This window comes from Triticum aestivum, chromosome 2A, assembly GCF_018294505.1.
Source record: "Triticum aestivum cultivar Chinese Spring chromosome 2A, IWGSC CS RefSeq v2.1, whole genome shotgun sequence".
NCBI classification, from domain to species: Eukaryota; Viridiplantae; Streptophyta; class Magnoliopsida; order Poales; family Poaceae; genus Triticum; species Triticum aestivum.
Window position 1 is genome coordinate 37,425,124 of NC_057797.1, and position 15,633 is coordinate 37,440,756.

Consider the following 15,633-nt stretch of genomic DNA (forward strand, 5'->3'; position numbering starts at 1 on the left):
TTGACATAGCAGAATAATTCCTAATAGCAATTCTAGCCGATCCCCTAAAAGTCTACAATGGAGTAAAATTTTCAGTATACTCCTCTAACCGGCACCTAGCCAAACTCCTAAAATCTATAGAGTAAAATTTTTACTCCTTCGCCGAAAAGAACCCCCATGATGCCTAAATATACTCGACGCCCATGTGGCCGATCAAAATCTTGCCTGCCTATTTTTCCTGCCCTCGCGGCTTCCTCCTTCCCGCCAATGCCGCTCCATGCACCGCCGTTGCCACCGATGGCCGCCTCTGTTGCCAGAATGGGTAGCTAAGAGCCTTCCGCCACAACTCGGCCACCGCTGCTGGCTTGTCCCCATCGGAAACCACCCCCGCACCGCCGCCCGCACGGAAGAATAGGTTGGGGATGAAAAATGTTCACCGACCGAAAGCACTGGCTCCAACCCCGGGCAAGTCCGCTGGGGTGGCCACTGCCTCTTCGGCGACGGTCGGCCGCCCTCCCGCAACTTCCGGCGACGGCAAGAGAGATAGGAAACCACCGGCCGCGGCGTCGCCGTTGCCAAGGAGGCCGCGAAGATGAAGAAAAGCAAGGCCACTCTGTTCCCCATCCACGTCTGGCGCATCATTCATCATCTCCGGCCACCCATACGGCCACTGCTCTGTAAATTATGAAAATCATGGGAAAAACCATGCTCCTTTGTACATTAGTTAATACAAAATCTGCAGTAGGTAATTTTCTAAGTATGTTGCATACGTTCAAGCAAAATGTTTATAGTTTTTTTTTCACCCGCAAAAAAAATGTTTATAGTTTTCGAAGTAAAGAATGTTTTAGCATGTTTGCAACGGCACCCTGCCTTTGGGTCGGATGCATGATATGGGAATAAATATATTTTCAGCAATTGGGTCCCTGGAGAGGAGCAACATAGCATGTGCTAAAAAGTTAAGAGGGTTACAGTGAAAACTGGATGCACTTTGTGTACGAAACGGACAATCTCTTTCGTGCACATGGTTTTTTTTAACTTGACCAAGTGACCATCTGGGTGTTGTGAGAGCTAGAGATGAGAACATATGAACAAGTATTTAGTTATTTCCTACCTGCGGTGCTCATTAAGGTTCGTTCATACATGTGTGCGCATACAGAACTTTGCAAGATGTGCATCATGCATGAAGGATTCAAGATGACTTGAAGTCGGATATATCGATCCATCACCCGGTACGTACGTACGTAGTCGGTGCGACTCAGAACCGACCTCGACATAGGTTATTTTTGCTATATATTTTATCACTTCTTGACGCCCTATGGCTCTCAACGACACAACGATAGATGAACGGCGCCGATCGTCTATCCGACCTCTCTGATGACCTAATCGCCTCCATCGTCTCATTCCTACCGGCCACGGAGGCGGCCCGCACCTCGGCCCTCTCGCGGCGATGGCGCCCGATCTGGTTAGGCACCGACTCCCTCAACCTCGACTCCAGGTCCTACGGCGACCCGGGCAAAGACCACGCCGGCGGCGGCCTGGCCGGCATTAAGATGAACTACCGGCTTTTCTCCGACGCCTGTAAGTTTCTCGGCGCAGCCGGCCGGTGCGGCGGAATTAAGAAGCTCTCTCTGACCGTCGAGGGATGCGGGAACGACTACTTCGAGGATGTCATGGGCAACTCCATGTGTGGAACGAGCAGCGGCGACAGCTACGACCTGATGGCCTCCCTCCTCGGCGCCCCGCTGCTGCAGCATATAGAGGTGCTCCGCGTCAGGTTTGAGGTCCTTATCCAGATGATGATGCGGGAGCATGAGAAGCTTACGCGTTGTATATACAAGCTGGACCCTGCCGTGCTGCCGAGACACACCCTCCGCGTGCTGGACCTCGTCTTCTGCAGGCTCGAGTCGCAGCCACGGGACGGCGACGGCTCCGTATTCTCCTTCCCTTGCCTCTCCGCGCTGCGGCTTTACAGGTGCTCGTCGTCGATGCAGGATCTCGAGGGCTTGGTCCGTGCCGCGCCGAGCCTCCGCAGCTTGCACATCCAAGACCACAGCTTCTACTGCCTGTCCAACTCCGGCGCCACCCGCTTCAAGCTCCACTCCGCAAGCCTCACCGACCTCACGCTAGTGGACACCTCCGGCAGCATCTGTCTACAAGGAACAGAGCTCGACACGCCATGTCTGCGCACCTTCAACTACAACACCTTCATCTTTACGGGGCTCTGGATGAAGTCGCAACCGACCAAGCTGGCACGACTCGACTTGACCCTCCAATGCATTAGGACGACGTACGATGATAAGAGTAGTAAGCTAGTCCTGCCACGCTCTGCCCAAGCCTGGCAATTCCTTGGACACTTTCGGCACGTCAAGGCCATCCGGTTGAAGGTGAACAAAATCTGGTGCATCGCCGTGAACAAGGACGCGCAGCATGAGCACCTCGTCATGCTACCCGGTCTAGAACGGCTAGAGCTAGAAGGGTTCACAGACCCAGACCCTCGTCATGCTAACGCAATTGCCAACTTGCTCCATTGCTGCCCGGTGCTCCGCGACTTGCGTATTCGGATTCTTAGAGACCCCTTGTAGGGATTAGTGAACACTAACTAGGGGATAGCAAGACTCCATGGTTCGTGTGCTCAGGATTTGGATAGGAGCGTACTGGAGAGTTCTCTCCGTTTCCTTTCCTTTTTTTATATAATCAAGAGTACACCATTTTACACTTTAGACCCTCTGACAACAAGCTATTTATACTTGAGTACAAGATATAACTCAACACTCCCCCTCAAGATGGGGCAAATACATCAAATAACCCCATCTTGCAACAAAGACTTGAGAATTGCCTAACCCTTTAGTTAAAATATCTGCTACTTGGTTAGAAGAACTCACATAGGGCATGCAGATGACTCCTTGGTCCAGCTTTTCTTTAATGAAGTGTCGATCAATCTCAATGTGTTTTGTTCGACTGTGTTGTACTGGATTGTGCGCAATATCAAGAGCTGCCTTGTTATCACAGTACAGCATTAAGGGTTTCGACCGAAACAAGCCCAGTTCCATTAATAAGATCCTTAACCACAAAATTTCACATATTCCATGTGCCATGGATCTGAATTCTGCTTCTGCTGTAGACCTGGCAACCACACTCTGTTTCTTGCTACGCCATGTAACAAGATTTCCTCCAACAAAGGTACAATAGCCAGATGTTGATCTTCTATCATCTAATGAGCCTGCCCAATCTGCATCTGTATAACATTCTATCTGTAAATTGCCATGGGAAGAATATAACAAACCTTTACCAGGACACCCTTTAAGATAGCGAATAATCCGATTTACTGCATCCATATGATGGGTTCGAGGATCATGCATAAATCGGCTAACAACACTTACATCGAAAGCAATATCAGGGCGAGTATGTGATAGATAGATCAAGCGCCCAACAAGTCTTTGGTATTGTTCCCGGTCTACGGGTGAGCCTCCCTCTTTAACAAGGCGACAACCATGTTCAATTGGTGTAGAAGCTGGACGACACCCCTTCATTCCAGTTTCTGATAGGAGATCCAAGATATATTTTCTCTGAGAAAGATAGATACCTTTTGAACTCCTAGAGACTTCGATTCCAAGAAAATATTTTAATTGACCCAAGTCTTTAACTTCAAACTCTTGTGCCAGTTGCAACTTCAATCTCTTAATTTCCTCCTCATCATCTCCTGAAATAACAATATCATCAACATAGACTATCAATATAGCCAGTTTGCTTGCATTACGTTTGTAAAACAGAGTATGATCGGCATTACTCTGTTTATAACCCACTAGTAGTACCGCCCGTCGAAAACGGTCAAACCATGCCCGAGGTGATTGTTTTAAGCCATATAATGATCGATGCAGCCTAAGTACTTTGCCCTCAGTTTGTGCAGTGCCAAAACCTGGAGGTATATGCATGTAAATCTCCTCTTGGAGGTCTCCATGAAGAAAAGCATTTTTTACATCTAGTTGATGTAAGTCCCAGTCAAGATTAGATGCACATGATATCAAAGTTTGTATTGTATTCATTTTGGCAACTGGAGCGAAAGTCTCTTCGTAGTCTATCCCATATGTTTGAGTATACCCTTTTGCTACTAAACGAGCCTTGTACCTCTCAACCTTACCCTCAGGATTATGCTTAATGGTGTATACCCACTTGCACCCCACAGGTTCTTTACCAGATGGTAAGTTCACGAGTTCCCATGTATTGTTCTTCTCCAAGGCTGCCATCTCCTCTAGCATGGCTGTCTTCCACCTAGAATCCTTTATAGCATCCTTCCAATCTCTTGGAATAGAGGTGGAGTCTAAAGAAGCAATAAATCCTTGGAATGTTGGGCTACATTTTTCATAAGAAATAAATTTGGCAATATCATGCTTATAGACAACACAATCCTTAAGGCGCGCTGGAATATCAGTACGTCTTGCAGACTTACGCAATGCAATAGGAGGATCAACTATAGGAGAACTGGGAGCTGCTACAGATTCTACCATACCTTCTCCCTGAGTAGACTCCCTCGGTGAAGAAGAATTTTCTGGGGCATCAGTATGGTCAATATCTTCTCCAGTCCCATCATTAGTTGTTGGCTCAGAAGAAGTGTCAGGCTCAATAACTTGTTGACTGGGAAAAGTGTCACTTACCTCATTTCCATCGTTACTATTAGCATCTTCCTCCACCTCTGGTTCATTCTCCTGCTGAGATATATCAATCATAGGAGTTAGAGCTGGGCTACTGGGAGTAACATATTTTCTCATATTCTCCCCCTGGCTATCAACACCATGAACAATTTTACCATCTATAGGATAAAATGGCTCATTTTCATGAAATGTGACATCCATGCTAACAAAGAACCCTTTTTTTGGTAGGGCTCCAGCACCGGTACCCCTTCTGGGTAGGAGAGTAACCCACAAATATGCATTTAACTGCACGTGGATCAAGCTTCCCTGCTGAATTCCTATAGTCATGAACGAAACAAGTACATCCAAAAACCTTCGGGGGAACAATGAAAGAATTAGCACCACTCAAACACTCAACCGGAGTCTTATGATTTAAAACCCTTGATGGCATACGATTTATTAAATATGCCGCTGTCTTGACAGCTTCACCCCAAAGGAATTTTGGCACATTCATCATAAACATGAGGGATCTAGCAACTTCTAGCAGATGTCCGTTTTTTCGTTCTGCAACCCCATTTTGTTCAGCTGTATTCACACATGTGGTTTGATGTATAATGCCATGTGAAGCTAAGAAATTATCAAAATCCTTGTTAACATACTCAGTTCCATTATCTGAACGAAATACTTTAACACTAGCATTATACTGGTTGCACACCAGAGTATAAAAGTTTTTAAATGCGGACAAAACATCAGATTTCCGCTTGAGCAAATACAGCCAAGTATATCGACTAGATTCATCAATAAAAGTTACATACCACCGTTCTCCTGATAGAGAGGTTACAACTGCTGGCCCCCAAACATCTGAATGAACTACTTCAAAAGGTACATTACTCCTCTCACTGTTGCTAGGATAATTAGTTCTCGTATGTTTTGCTAGTTCACATACATCACATACGAGTTGCTCTTTGCAACAGGAGGCCAAAAGTGAGGGAAACATGCGGCCTAGTGACTGAAACGATAGGTGCCCAAGTCTATAATGTAGTAATAACAACTCATCTGTAGCGGAGACACATTTCACACTAAGTGCAAGTGAAGTCGATGCGTTGTCGAGGTAGTAGAGGCCGTCATATTCAGTTCCAGTCCCAAGAATTCTTCCTGACTTCAAATCCTGGAATACACAAAATTTAGGTTCAAACCATGCTCTGCAATTTAGTGACTTTGTAATAGAGCTGACCGACAACAAATTCACAGGAAAATTAGGAACATGTAAGACAGGGCTTAATGATAGGGTTGATGTGCAGTTAACAGATCCACAACCCATTATGGGAGCTGAAGACCCATCAGCAATGCGAACTCTATCTCTCCCAGAACGAGGCAAGTATGATGAAAAATTCTTTGGTGATCCTGTCATATGATTTGTCGCACCTGAATCAATGATCCAGGGCACACGTAAATGGTTCTCACCTTCTGTAGCCCGAGAGCCGACAGCTTCACTAGATCCTTCGGTAGCAACGGCCATCAACTTTGCCTTGAACTCTTCTAGTGCATGAGCAGCGGTTGCAGGTAACTCTGTTGTCGATGATGTAAGATGAGCTCGGTCCTGCTTCTTCTCAAAGTTGTTACCGCTGCTGTTGAACCTGCTTGTTTGTCTTTGCTTCCATCCCGGAGGATAACCAACCAACTCGAAACAATTCTTCTTCACATGGCCAGGCATCTTACAATGATCACACACAACTTTGTTTCTCCTTCTGTAGTCAAACTTAGTAGTATTTGCTTGATCACTCCTAGAAGTAACAGAGGTTTGTGCGTGAGTAAGTGCAGCACGATTATCACCATGCATCTGTGGCGTTGCTTCCTGGTTAGCCAAACGAGTTTCTTCTTCAAGGATACTAGCAATAGTTTGATCCAAGGTAGGCCAGTCAGGAGATGCTTGTATCATCTGAGAGCGAAGTTTAAACTCGGGATTCAGGCCTTCCAAAAAAACCTGCACCAACAATGGTTCAAACCATTCTCTGAGGAGAGACAAATCTCTAGGATCATGTGGCTTGAATGGCCGGAAGAACTCCAGATCTCTATAAAGTTTCTTGAGTTCCCCTGCATATTCTGTAACTGATTTTTGATCTTGCCTAAAGTGCCACATCTCATGCAATATTCTGCTAACCTGCATTTTGTTTGATTTACCAGAAAACTGTTTTTCAATGCTTGTCCAGACTTCAGCAGCAGTTTGAAAACTTTCAACTTGTTCCCGAACAGTTTTTTCCATTGAGCCCAGTAGCCAAACCATGACTCGCTTTTGATTCTGCTCCCACTGCTCATGCACTACATCCGTTGGTTTCTTCTCATCTTCACTTAGGTACTTATGCAGGCCATGAGCTTCCAAAATTAACGAGGCATTGCGAGCCCAACTAAAATAGTCGCCCGGGCCAGTCAATTTAACTGGATTCGGTTCAAGGATAGACTTCTGAATTTCAGTCGAGCTACTAGACTTTACTTGGGCCTGCTCCATCAGCTGAGCAAGCATTCGCTGCATACTTTCACAAAGTTTTTCAACACTTGAATCCACACTCTTATCCTTGCTGTTATCTCCCATGCCTGCTTGCTCCAACAACTGCAACTACTTGAGAATTAACTCGGCAACTCACAGAACTAGGCCCACAAATCAGTAACTCTCAGAGGTCGCAGCAGCTATCAGGACGAACCTCACCAATAACCACAAATCAGTGACTCGTACGCAGTAGAATCACCACAAATAGACACAACTTCAGGTAGTGAACCGCAGAGGATTCAGACCAAACTTGAGGTTGCAACTCACAAGACGAATCCCTGGAGAAAAACAGGGGTATACCTCAGATCCGGAGCGCCACCTCCCGACCTCCCCGTCGTTCTTCCCCAAAAAAAATCCTCAGATCCGCTGTACTTGAACACGCTGCCGTCAAATGTCGCACACCAAGCTCCGTCCGGACCGCCGTGGTCTGATACCATGTAGGGATTAGTGAACACTAACTAGGGGATAGCAAGACTCCATGGTTCGTGTGCTCAGGATTTGGATAGGAGCGTACTGGAGAGTTCTCTCCGTTTCCTTTCCTTTTTTTATATAATCAAGAGTACACCATTTTACACTTTAGACCCTCTGACAACAAGCTATTTATACTTGAGTACAAGATATAACTCAACACCCCTACCAAACTTCATACGACGGCGAGAGCAACGTGTTATCCTCGTCATCGGACTTTGATGTGTCCATGGACTTGTTCCGGAGGCGCTTCTCCAAGGAGATGGTCCCTCTCATGCTCGACTGGGATGATGATGGTTCCTCGCGAGTTGCGGAGCTCCCTGGTTTGACTGGTTGCCGGTTTAATTGCTTGGAGAATCATTTGAAAAAAGTGACGCTGCAGTTTGAGTTGAAGGAGTTGGATAGCTTTGAGATTCGCCTCGCCAAATTCTTTGCGGAGAATTGTATGGGGCTTGAGGCCTTGCAAATCGATGATGGAAAGCATAACTTTTTAAGCCATATCAATTGGATGGTGCAGAGATGGAGATCTAACGCTTTGGATCAAAGGAAACAAATAATAGAACGGGAGTCAGCTGACTCGTTGAAACAATCTAGAAAAAGGAAAGGCGATACCGCTGTGGAACACAAAGTAGAAACCAAACGAAAGTATAGGAAGCGAACGTAAGCATAATGTTGGTCTCATAGGGATTACTGCTACCAATATATCATACTGTTTATTTACTTTTTTTGTTAAACTTGTTCCTATTGGTTGTGTGCATCCTAACTAGTGTCGCTCGGTGTGACTGTATCCGCTTGATACTACAACCTCCGTAAATAAATATAAGGGCGTTTAGATAACTAAAGTAGTGATCTATAATTCTATACGCTCTTATATTTCTTTACAGAGGGAGTACATTTTAAGTTATAGAAGCGCCATTTATCGGGGAAAAAGCGATGACGTTTATCCCTTCTTGGGGATTCTGAGGATGCACACCATGTATTTTTCATGCGCCAAATTCACGTCGAGCTGTGTTAGAAACGTGCTTAACTAAAGCTGCTAGAGCCCTTCCGTTCAGAGAATTTTGTAATACGCGGGTGATTTCAGGAGGACTCAGACCACCATCTGCATTTATTTTGTAGTGCAATGTTTTTTTTTTGAGAGGTGCCATGTTAATGTTAATAATATCAGCATATTACAGCATACGTGGCAGATCTGAGAAGAAATCCAGAGACAACACACCAAGAGAAATTGCAAGAAACAAAGAAAATTTGCAGAAAAATCTTCATGGTCCTTGCATGCACCAACAAAACGACCATAATCTTTAGCCACCGCCGTCGCCGGAGTGTCCGTCGGAAAGGAGAAGAAAACATCTCCACCAAGCCAAGATCCAAAAAAAAGTCATAGCAGCAAAACAGCGATGTGAGCCTCTGAACAGGCACAGCCACAAACGGCGTCGCACTTGTCACTGTGGATTGTCGACCAGAGCATATCTCCACTTCTGTTGGATCACGATTTTGATGTACTCATGCGGCAACGCCACTGAGAGGCTCCAGAATCGGCAACCATCTTCCACCTTCGAAGAAACTCTAGATGCACCATACCTTGGATGAGACCGCCTCCGCAGCATAGGCCACCTTCAACACCAACACTTTCGGCTTCGCGACAGCATAGGAGGAACCGCTAACGCGACGTGGATGAAGCCAAAGAAACATGACCCTCGACAAGACTTTCACCACCGTCTTGAAGGCCTTGCCTGGACACATATCCGTGACTTCTCAACGTTGTCGTAGAACGCTGTCAAGGCGGTGGCCCCAAAACTTTTATTCCTAACGAAGACGTCGGCACCGACCGAGCAGCGTCGCCTGAACAAACCAGCCTAGACCTAGACACGAGCCAAAAGGAACCGGGGCTCCCCAACCCTGCCGCCACCACTGGAGCGATAAGCAGAGGGAAGGGGAGCCGGCGGCTGTGCCAGCTTAGGAACTGCCTCGCGTATCTGTGTGGTTATTTGTTCAGAATACTTATGTACATGCATGGAACAGTGAAGCCGGCGACGGATCAGCAGGGACTTGGAAGCTACTCCAGTTTATAGTTTATACTCGTATGTGCCTTTTGTTGAGAGCAATGCTCAGACAACCTCCATATAGGATAGCTCCTCCATTCAGGCAGTTGCAAGATCAACGTGGACGCAACCGTTGTGAAGACGAGTGCTGAAAAAAAGACTGTTGTCGCCTTGTCGGTGACCCCCGACCCTCCTCTCCTCCCGTGTCGCCCCCGCGCGGCGGCCAGGAGGAAACCCTAGGCTGCCGCCGCCAACGCCCCCGACCCTCCTCCCTCCCTCCACCGTCGCCACGGGGCTCGGCCGGGCAAAGCCCGGGGGCCGGCAGCGGTGAGGAAATCTCGATCCCTCGTAGGTGGGAGCCGGCGTGTGGCTGCTTCTTCCGGCCTGGGCACGGCGCTGGCGACGGGCGGCGCGGCATGGCGGCGCTCTATTGTGGTGGCGGGTGCTGCCGGGCATCGGGCGGCGTGGTGGGTGGTGGTGCGCGTGGAGGTGGCGGTGGCGGCGGCGGCCGGGCATCGGCAAGATCCGTCTGGCGTTCTCCTGTCGCGGCACGGGCCGAGGGCGGCATGGGTCCATCCTCCCGAATGGTGGTGGTGGTGCGTGCGGGTCTGGGTGGTGCGGCCGGCTGCCTCGGGGCTGGCTCTAATCCACCCAAACCGGCAATGGCGTGGGGCCGATCTGGTGGTGCGTGCTCGGCGGCTTCGGCGCTTGGTGTTGGAGATATGCCCTAGAGGCAATCATGTATGATAATATTTTCTATGTGTTTATCAATAAAGATAGTCTTTGGACATTATCAATGATGTGTATCAGCAAGTACGTGACTTATTTGTGGGACTATGCATTGTATGATGACTGTCCTAAAAGGTCCCTAGTTGAAAGGGCTGTGTGGACGCGCAGCCAACTAGACTAGCATACGACACGGTCGATGGCTTGGTCTCACTAGCCATGGAGCATTGGATGCTAATCGGATAATATGGACTTGGAAGGATCTGGTCGGATTCGACGTAGTCGGATCCGAGTCGAGATAAGATCCAAGTCGGACAGACCCAACTATGAGACGCAGCGATATGTCATCTGTGAGTCTCTAGTACAACATATGTTCTATGTCCTAAGACCTGAGCTGACGCATATACTCGGGATGGTGACAAACTTGTTTTGGGCCGACCAAACGTTACTCCGTAACTGGGTAGTTATAAAGGTAGGTTTCGGGTTTGTTCAGAACCATGCTACGAGACGTGGTCAAGCAAGATGGGATTTGCCCCTCCGATCAGGAGAGATATACTCTGGGTCCCTCGTGTGATCCGACCAGGATAAGCATGGCCATGCGACAAGGATTATGAGATAATCCGGTTTGTGGTCGGCATCACTGAAACGAGAAAGAGGTCGGGCTAGCACAAGGATGACAGACTCGCCTTGAGCTCGACAACATATATCGTGTGGCAAAAGGAATGAAAGTGTGATGTACAGGTTCGCTAACCAGCTTCATAGTCTGCTTGGTGTTCAGCATGCCTTGCTAGAGGCCGCTACCAACCGTGCAGTTCGGAGGTGATACGAACTGCAACCAAGCCGACTTGAACCTAAGGGGTCGCGCGTTTAAGGGAATGAACCTACGAGGTCGGATCCGAGGACACTGGTCGGATGTGATCCGAACTGTATTCGGATTGTGGCCGAGTAGACTTATGGGCTTTAGGGTCCGTGCAGGTCCAAGTGTTGAGCCCGTGACGGACGCCTATATATATAGTGGAGGTGCGGCACACTCATGGGTTGATCGCTTCAGCGCTGTCACTAGGGTTTGCATGTGTTGCGAATAGACACCTCCACTCGCCGCCGGTTGTGTGATCGGACCTAGTAGTCCGCCGCACGACGTTTCTCCTGCACGCGCGGATACTGTTAGAGGCAGTGCACTTGCGCCGCTCCGGCGAACCTGTACGTGGGAACCGACCACCGGTTGTACGAGGGAGATCGGACGAGGAGGAGACGATCCACGCGGACGCGCTGCCCCAACTCTTCTTCCGCTGCACAACACTGCGCGTCTAGTGGTAACGAACTGTGATCCATCTCCTGTAGCATGTTCTTGGTTGTTCTGTGCGTAGGAAATTTTAATTTGCAGTCGCCGCACCCTACCGTAGATCCCATCACTTGGAGCTTGCCGGGTGACGAGGGTAGGGCAGTGGCCGGGTGTGGCCGCTGCTCCGGCCGTGGGCGGCAGTGTGCGGAGGGCCGGTAGTGGTGGCGTCCCGGTGTCGTGGCGGCTTCACGGTGACTCGACGGATCTGCCGGCGGCAGCGGCCGGGTTCTCTAGTGTCAGCTCGTTTGCTTTTGGACCGTCTAAGCCTTCGTCCCATCTTCTCGTCGCCCGGGCGCTAGTCCCATCAAAGGGCTAGTCCTCTCCCAGTTGTGGTCCACCTCTAGTCTCGCGCCCGGTGCTGCAGGGTCGAACTCGTCTCGCACACGGTGTAGCCGGATCGAGCTCGTCTCGCGCACGGTGCAGCAGGACTGACGTCGTTCCCCTCTCGGTGCTGCAGGACCGAGCACGTCTCGCGTTCGGGGCAGCAGGACGGGTCGGTGGATGCCAGTTCTGGCCGGCCTATTGGGTCTCGACGCTGGGGGCCGCCCAGGGGTGCGAAAGGTGGAACCTTTCCGCCCGTCTCTTTCGTTGGGGTTGCGGCGGGTCTCGGGTGAGGTGGTGGCAAGGTCTTGGATGCCGGGATGGCGGCTCTAGTGGTGGTAGCGCGGTGCTCTTGGGCAGAGCTCGTGCCTTGGCGCTGCCCGATCACCGTCGTCGTGTGGGCGGCGTGGTTGCCGGGGTGTGGCGTTCGGTGGCGGTGAGTGTTGGCCGAGTTGAAAACCTGCTCTATCTTTGGACGGACCGGCGGCGGCGAAGATCGTTCCCTTCTTGAAGGCGTCGTCGCGGCTCTCATTGCCCGTCATGCGGCTTGAGTGGAAACTCTGATCCTTGGATCGGGCGGTGACGGCGCTCCGGTGTCGTACCCTTTCTGAAGGCGCCGTCTTGGAGCACATGGTGTCATATGTAGCTTCATCTCTTTGTGATGGTAGTAGGGATGGTGTTGCTGCGCTCAGTGTCAATGTATCCTGTCCTGGGTGTGTGCGTATGTTGCGGTGACGTGCGTTTGTACTGGGTGCTTGTTGGCCGGTGTTTTATATATAAAACGGCGCGAAATCATTTTTTGGTAAGACGAGTGCTCGGTGGTGTGTGATTGTCGTGGTTTGTAGAGATGATGACACATCGCGTCGGTAGGTTTGACGAGATCACCACCGTCCCAGGAGTCTGGAAGTGCTGACACTTGCTGCAGATCTAAGGGGCATCTACAGCCACATCAACGGCACCATCTACCTCCATGGAAGTAGCTTCGGGCCAAGAAAAAGCTTTCGTTATTCCATGAGTCAGAGGTACTCGCACACGGAAGCTCACGAAGTAGTGTCTCCCTCTCGTTTGAGGTCATGTCTGGCACGTTCGACCACCTGATGGTCCTTTTTTTTTAAGGAAATCGTTTATTTTCATCCGGCTGATAACAGCAACGCGTAAGTCGCCTCGTCCTAGCCACGCGTGTCCCGCGTGGCGTGGACCTGGCAACCTTATCCTCTCCGCGTGCCTCTCGGCTCCCTCATCTCCTACCTGAGCAAATCCCCATCTCTTTCTCCGGACGCAGGATAAGCAAGCCGCCACCGGCCACTGGCCCGTCGTCGCGGCAGCCACCGCTGCATGAGCCAACCCAACCTGCTGCTGCAGGCACCACCAGCTGCCATCACCGCTCCACCTGCTTTTTCTCTTTTTTCTAGGTGCGACCAGTCCAACCACAGCAGCGTTGCGACCCCACGATCTCGCCGTCGACCAGTGATGCTGCAACGCGAATCGGCGGGGAGCTGCAGTGCAGCAAGCGACATGTGACCCGTGGAGCCGGAGCCGTCGGCGCTGCCTTGGACCAGGCCGGGCTGCAATGGAGCTTCGCCGGAGCCGTCGGCGCTGCGGTGGAGCTCCGGCAGGGCTGCAATGGAGCTTCGCCGGAGCCGTCGGCGCTGCCTTGGACCATGCCGGGCTGCAATGGAGCTCCGTCGGAGTTGCAATGGAGCTTCGCCGGAGCCGTCGGCGCTGCCTTGGACCACGTGCAGGCTGCAGTGGAGCTCCGCCGGAGTTGCAATGGAGTTTTGCCGGAGCCATCAGCGCAGCGGTGGAGCTCAGGCAGGGTTGCAATGCAGCTTCGCCGGAGCCGTCAGAGCTGCGTTGGAGCTCCACCGGGGCTGCATTGGAGCTTGGCCGGAGTTGCAATGGAGCTTCGCCGGCGCGTCAGTGCTGCGTCGGAGCTCTGCTGGGGCCGCAATGGAGCTCGCCGGAATCAATCCGTGGTGCTGCGTTGGAGCTGCGCTGGGACTGCAAGTCTGCAATGGTGCTGCGTTGACTCGCTGCTACCGTGGCGTCGTTGTAATTCAACGGCCACCAGTGCACCGATCGAACGGCTAAATAAGAAATCATCTGCCTTATTTGTAGCAGCCCCTTTTTTTAGTCACACCCGACGGTCATTGTGAATTAATAGACTCCCCACCAAACACTTCTCGTTGTCAAAAGTAAAATAAAATCACGGGCTGGCCTGATGCTGCAAGCCTGCAAACATTTGGACCTAGGTTTCCATCTAATGGAAAATTTTTGTCTCAAAAAAAAATCTAATGGAAAATTTTGTAGCCGCCGATCGAGATCATATAATTAAGATCGTTTCAGTCCTCCTCCTGGGTCGATCCAGCCCTAGCTAGCAGGACGCCAATCTTTTCACTCCTGGATCCGAACCTAGCTTGCAGGACGAGATGGCCGCCGCGGATCGTCTCTCCGGCCTCACCAACGACCTCCTCGTCTTCATCCTCTCCTTCCTCCCCGCCAAGGACGCTGCCCGCACAGCCGCCCTCTCCCGACAATGGCGCCCGCTCTGGCTGACCACGGACACCCTCAACCTGGACTCGAGTTCCTACGGCGAGATGGGAAACCGCGATTGCTCATGGCTCAAGGACCAGCTATTCTCCGACGCCAGTGATGCCCTCGGTGCGACCGGCCGGTGCCCCATCAGGAAGCTCTCGCTGTTCGTCGTCAAGGGAAGGTCGTTGAGCAGGGACGACAGCTACGAACTCATGGTCTCCCTGCTCGCCGCGCCGGCCCTGAAGCAAATCGAGGAGCTATGCGTCGGGTTGATGTCGAGCACACAGCAGTACAAGCTGGACCCCAGCTTCTTGCCCGGACACACCCTCAGGTTGTTGCACTCTCCAATCTTCACCGGGCGGCGCTGCCTCCTTCCCCGGCTCCCCGTGCTACGGTTCGCATGTGCTCGTCGTTGACCAAGGATCTCGAGGACTTGATCCGTGCCACGCCGAGCCTCGGAAGCCTCCACATCGAAAACCACGTCTTTCAGAGTCTCTCTCGCACTGACAACAACAACCCATTGGCGGTGCGCTCCACGAGCCTCACCACCCTCACGTTGGTGGGGCCCTTTCGAATAGATGATTGTGCTCCACTCTCCAAGCTTGCGCATTTTGGGGCACGCAAAGGCATTGAGCTCGACACGCCATGCTTGCGCATCTTCAAGTACAGCAGACCCCTTACGGAGTTCTCGATGAGATCACAGGCGACAAGGTTGGCACGTGTTGATTTGACTCCCGAATTGATGTATGAGGAAGAGGAGGAGGATGGTAAATGGGTCGAGGTACGCTTCGCTCCATTCTGGCAATTCCTCCGCAACTTTCAGCATGCAAAGGCCATCAGATTGAAGGTGCAAAACATTGATTGCATCACAGCGGGTCGCAAGAAGAGCATGAGACCCGAGCACTTGGTCACTTTTCCACGTCTTGAACGTCTAGAGCTCCAATTGTCCTATGGCACAGAGCGCAAAAACGACGTGGCTGCCATCATCTCCAAGTTACTTCAATGCTGCCCTGCAATCCACGACTTGCGGATTCGGATTACTACACA

General features: G+C 50.7%; 1 protein-coding gene across 1 annotated transcript; it reads right to left on the reverse strand.

The window, feature by feature from the left end:
* Positions 1-5,361: 5,361 nt before the first annotated feature.
* LOC123184536 (uncharacterized) lies at positions 5,362-6,910 on the reverse strand. Its single transcript, XM_044596637.1, has 2 exons — positions 6,072-6,910; positions 5,362-5,775 (listed from the first exon to the last, which is right to left on the reverse strand). Exons 1-2 carry the CDS (start codon positions 6,889-6,891, stop codon positions 5,738-5,740), a joined length of 858 nt encoding a protein of 285 aa, XP_044452572.1. The 5' UTR covers positions 6,892-6,910; the 3' UTR covers positions 5,362-5,737.
* Between the last annotated feature and the right edge of the window lie 8,723 nt (positions 6,911-15,633).

Excerpts from the sequence above, each read along its gene's own strand:
- LOC123184536 (XM_044596637.1), bottom strand. The coding sequence starts at position 6,891 with ATGGTTTGGCTACTGGGCTCAATGGAAAAAACTGTTCGGGAACAAGTT. Across the intron at positions 5,776-6,071 it reads CGGCTCTCGGGCTACAGAAG|GATTTGAAGTCAGGAAGAAT; the intron begins GTGAGAACCATT and ends TGTGTATTCCAG.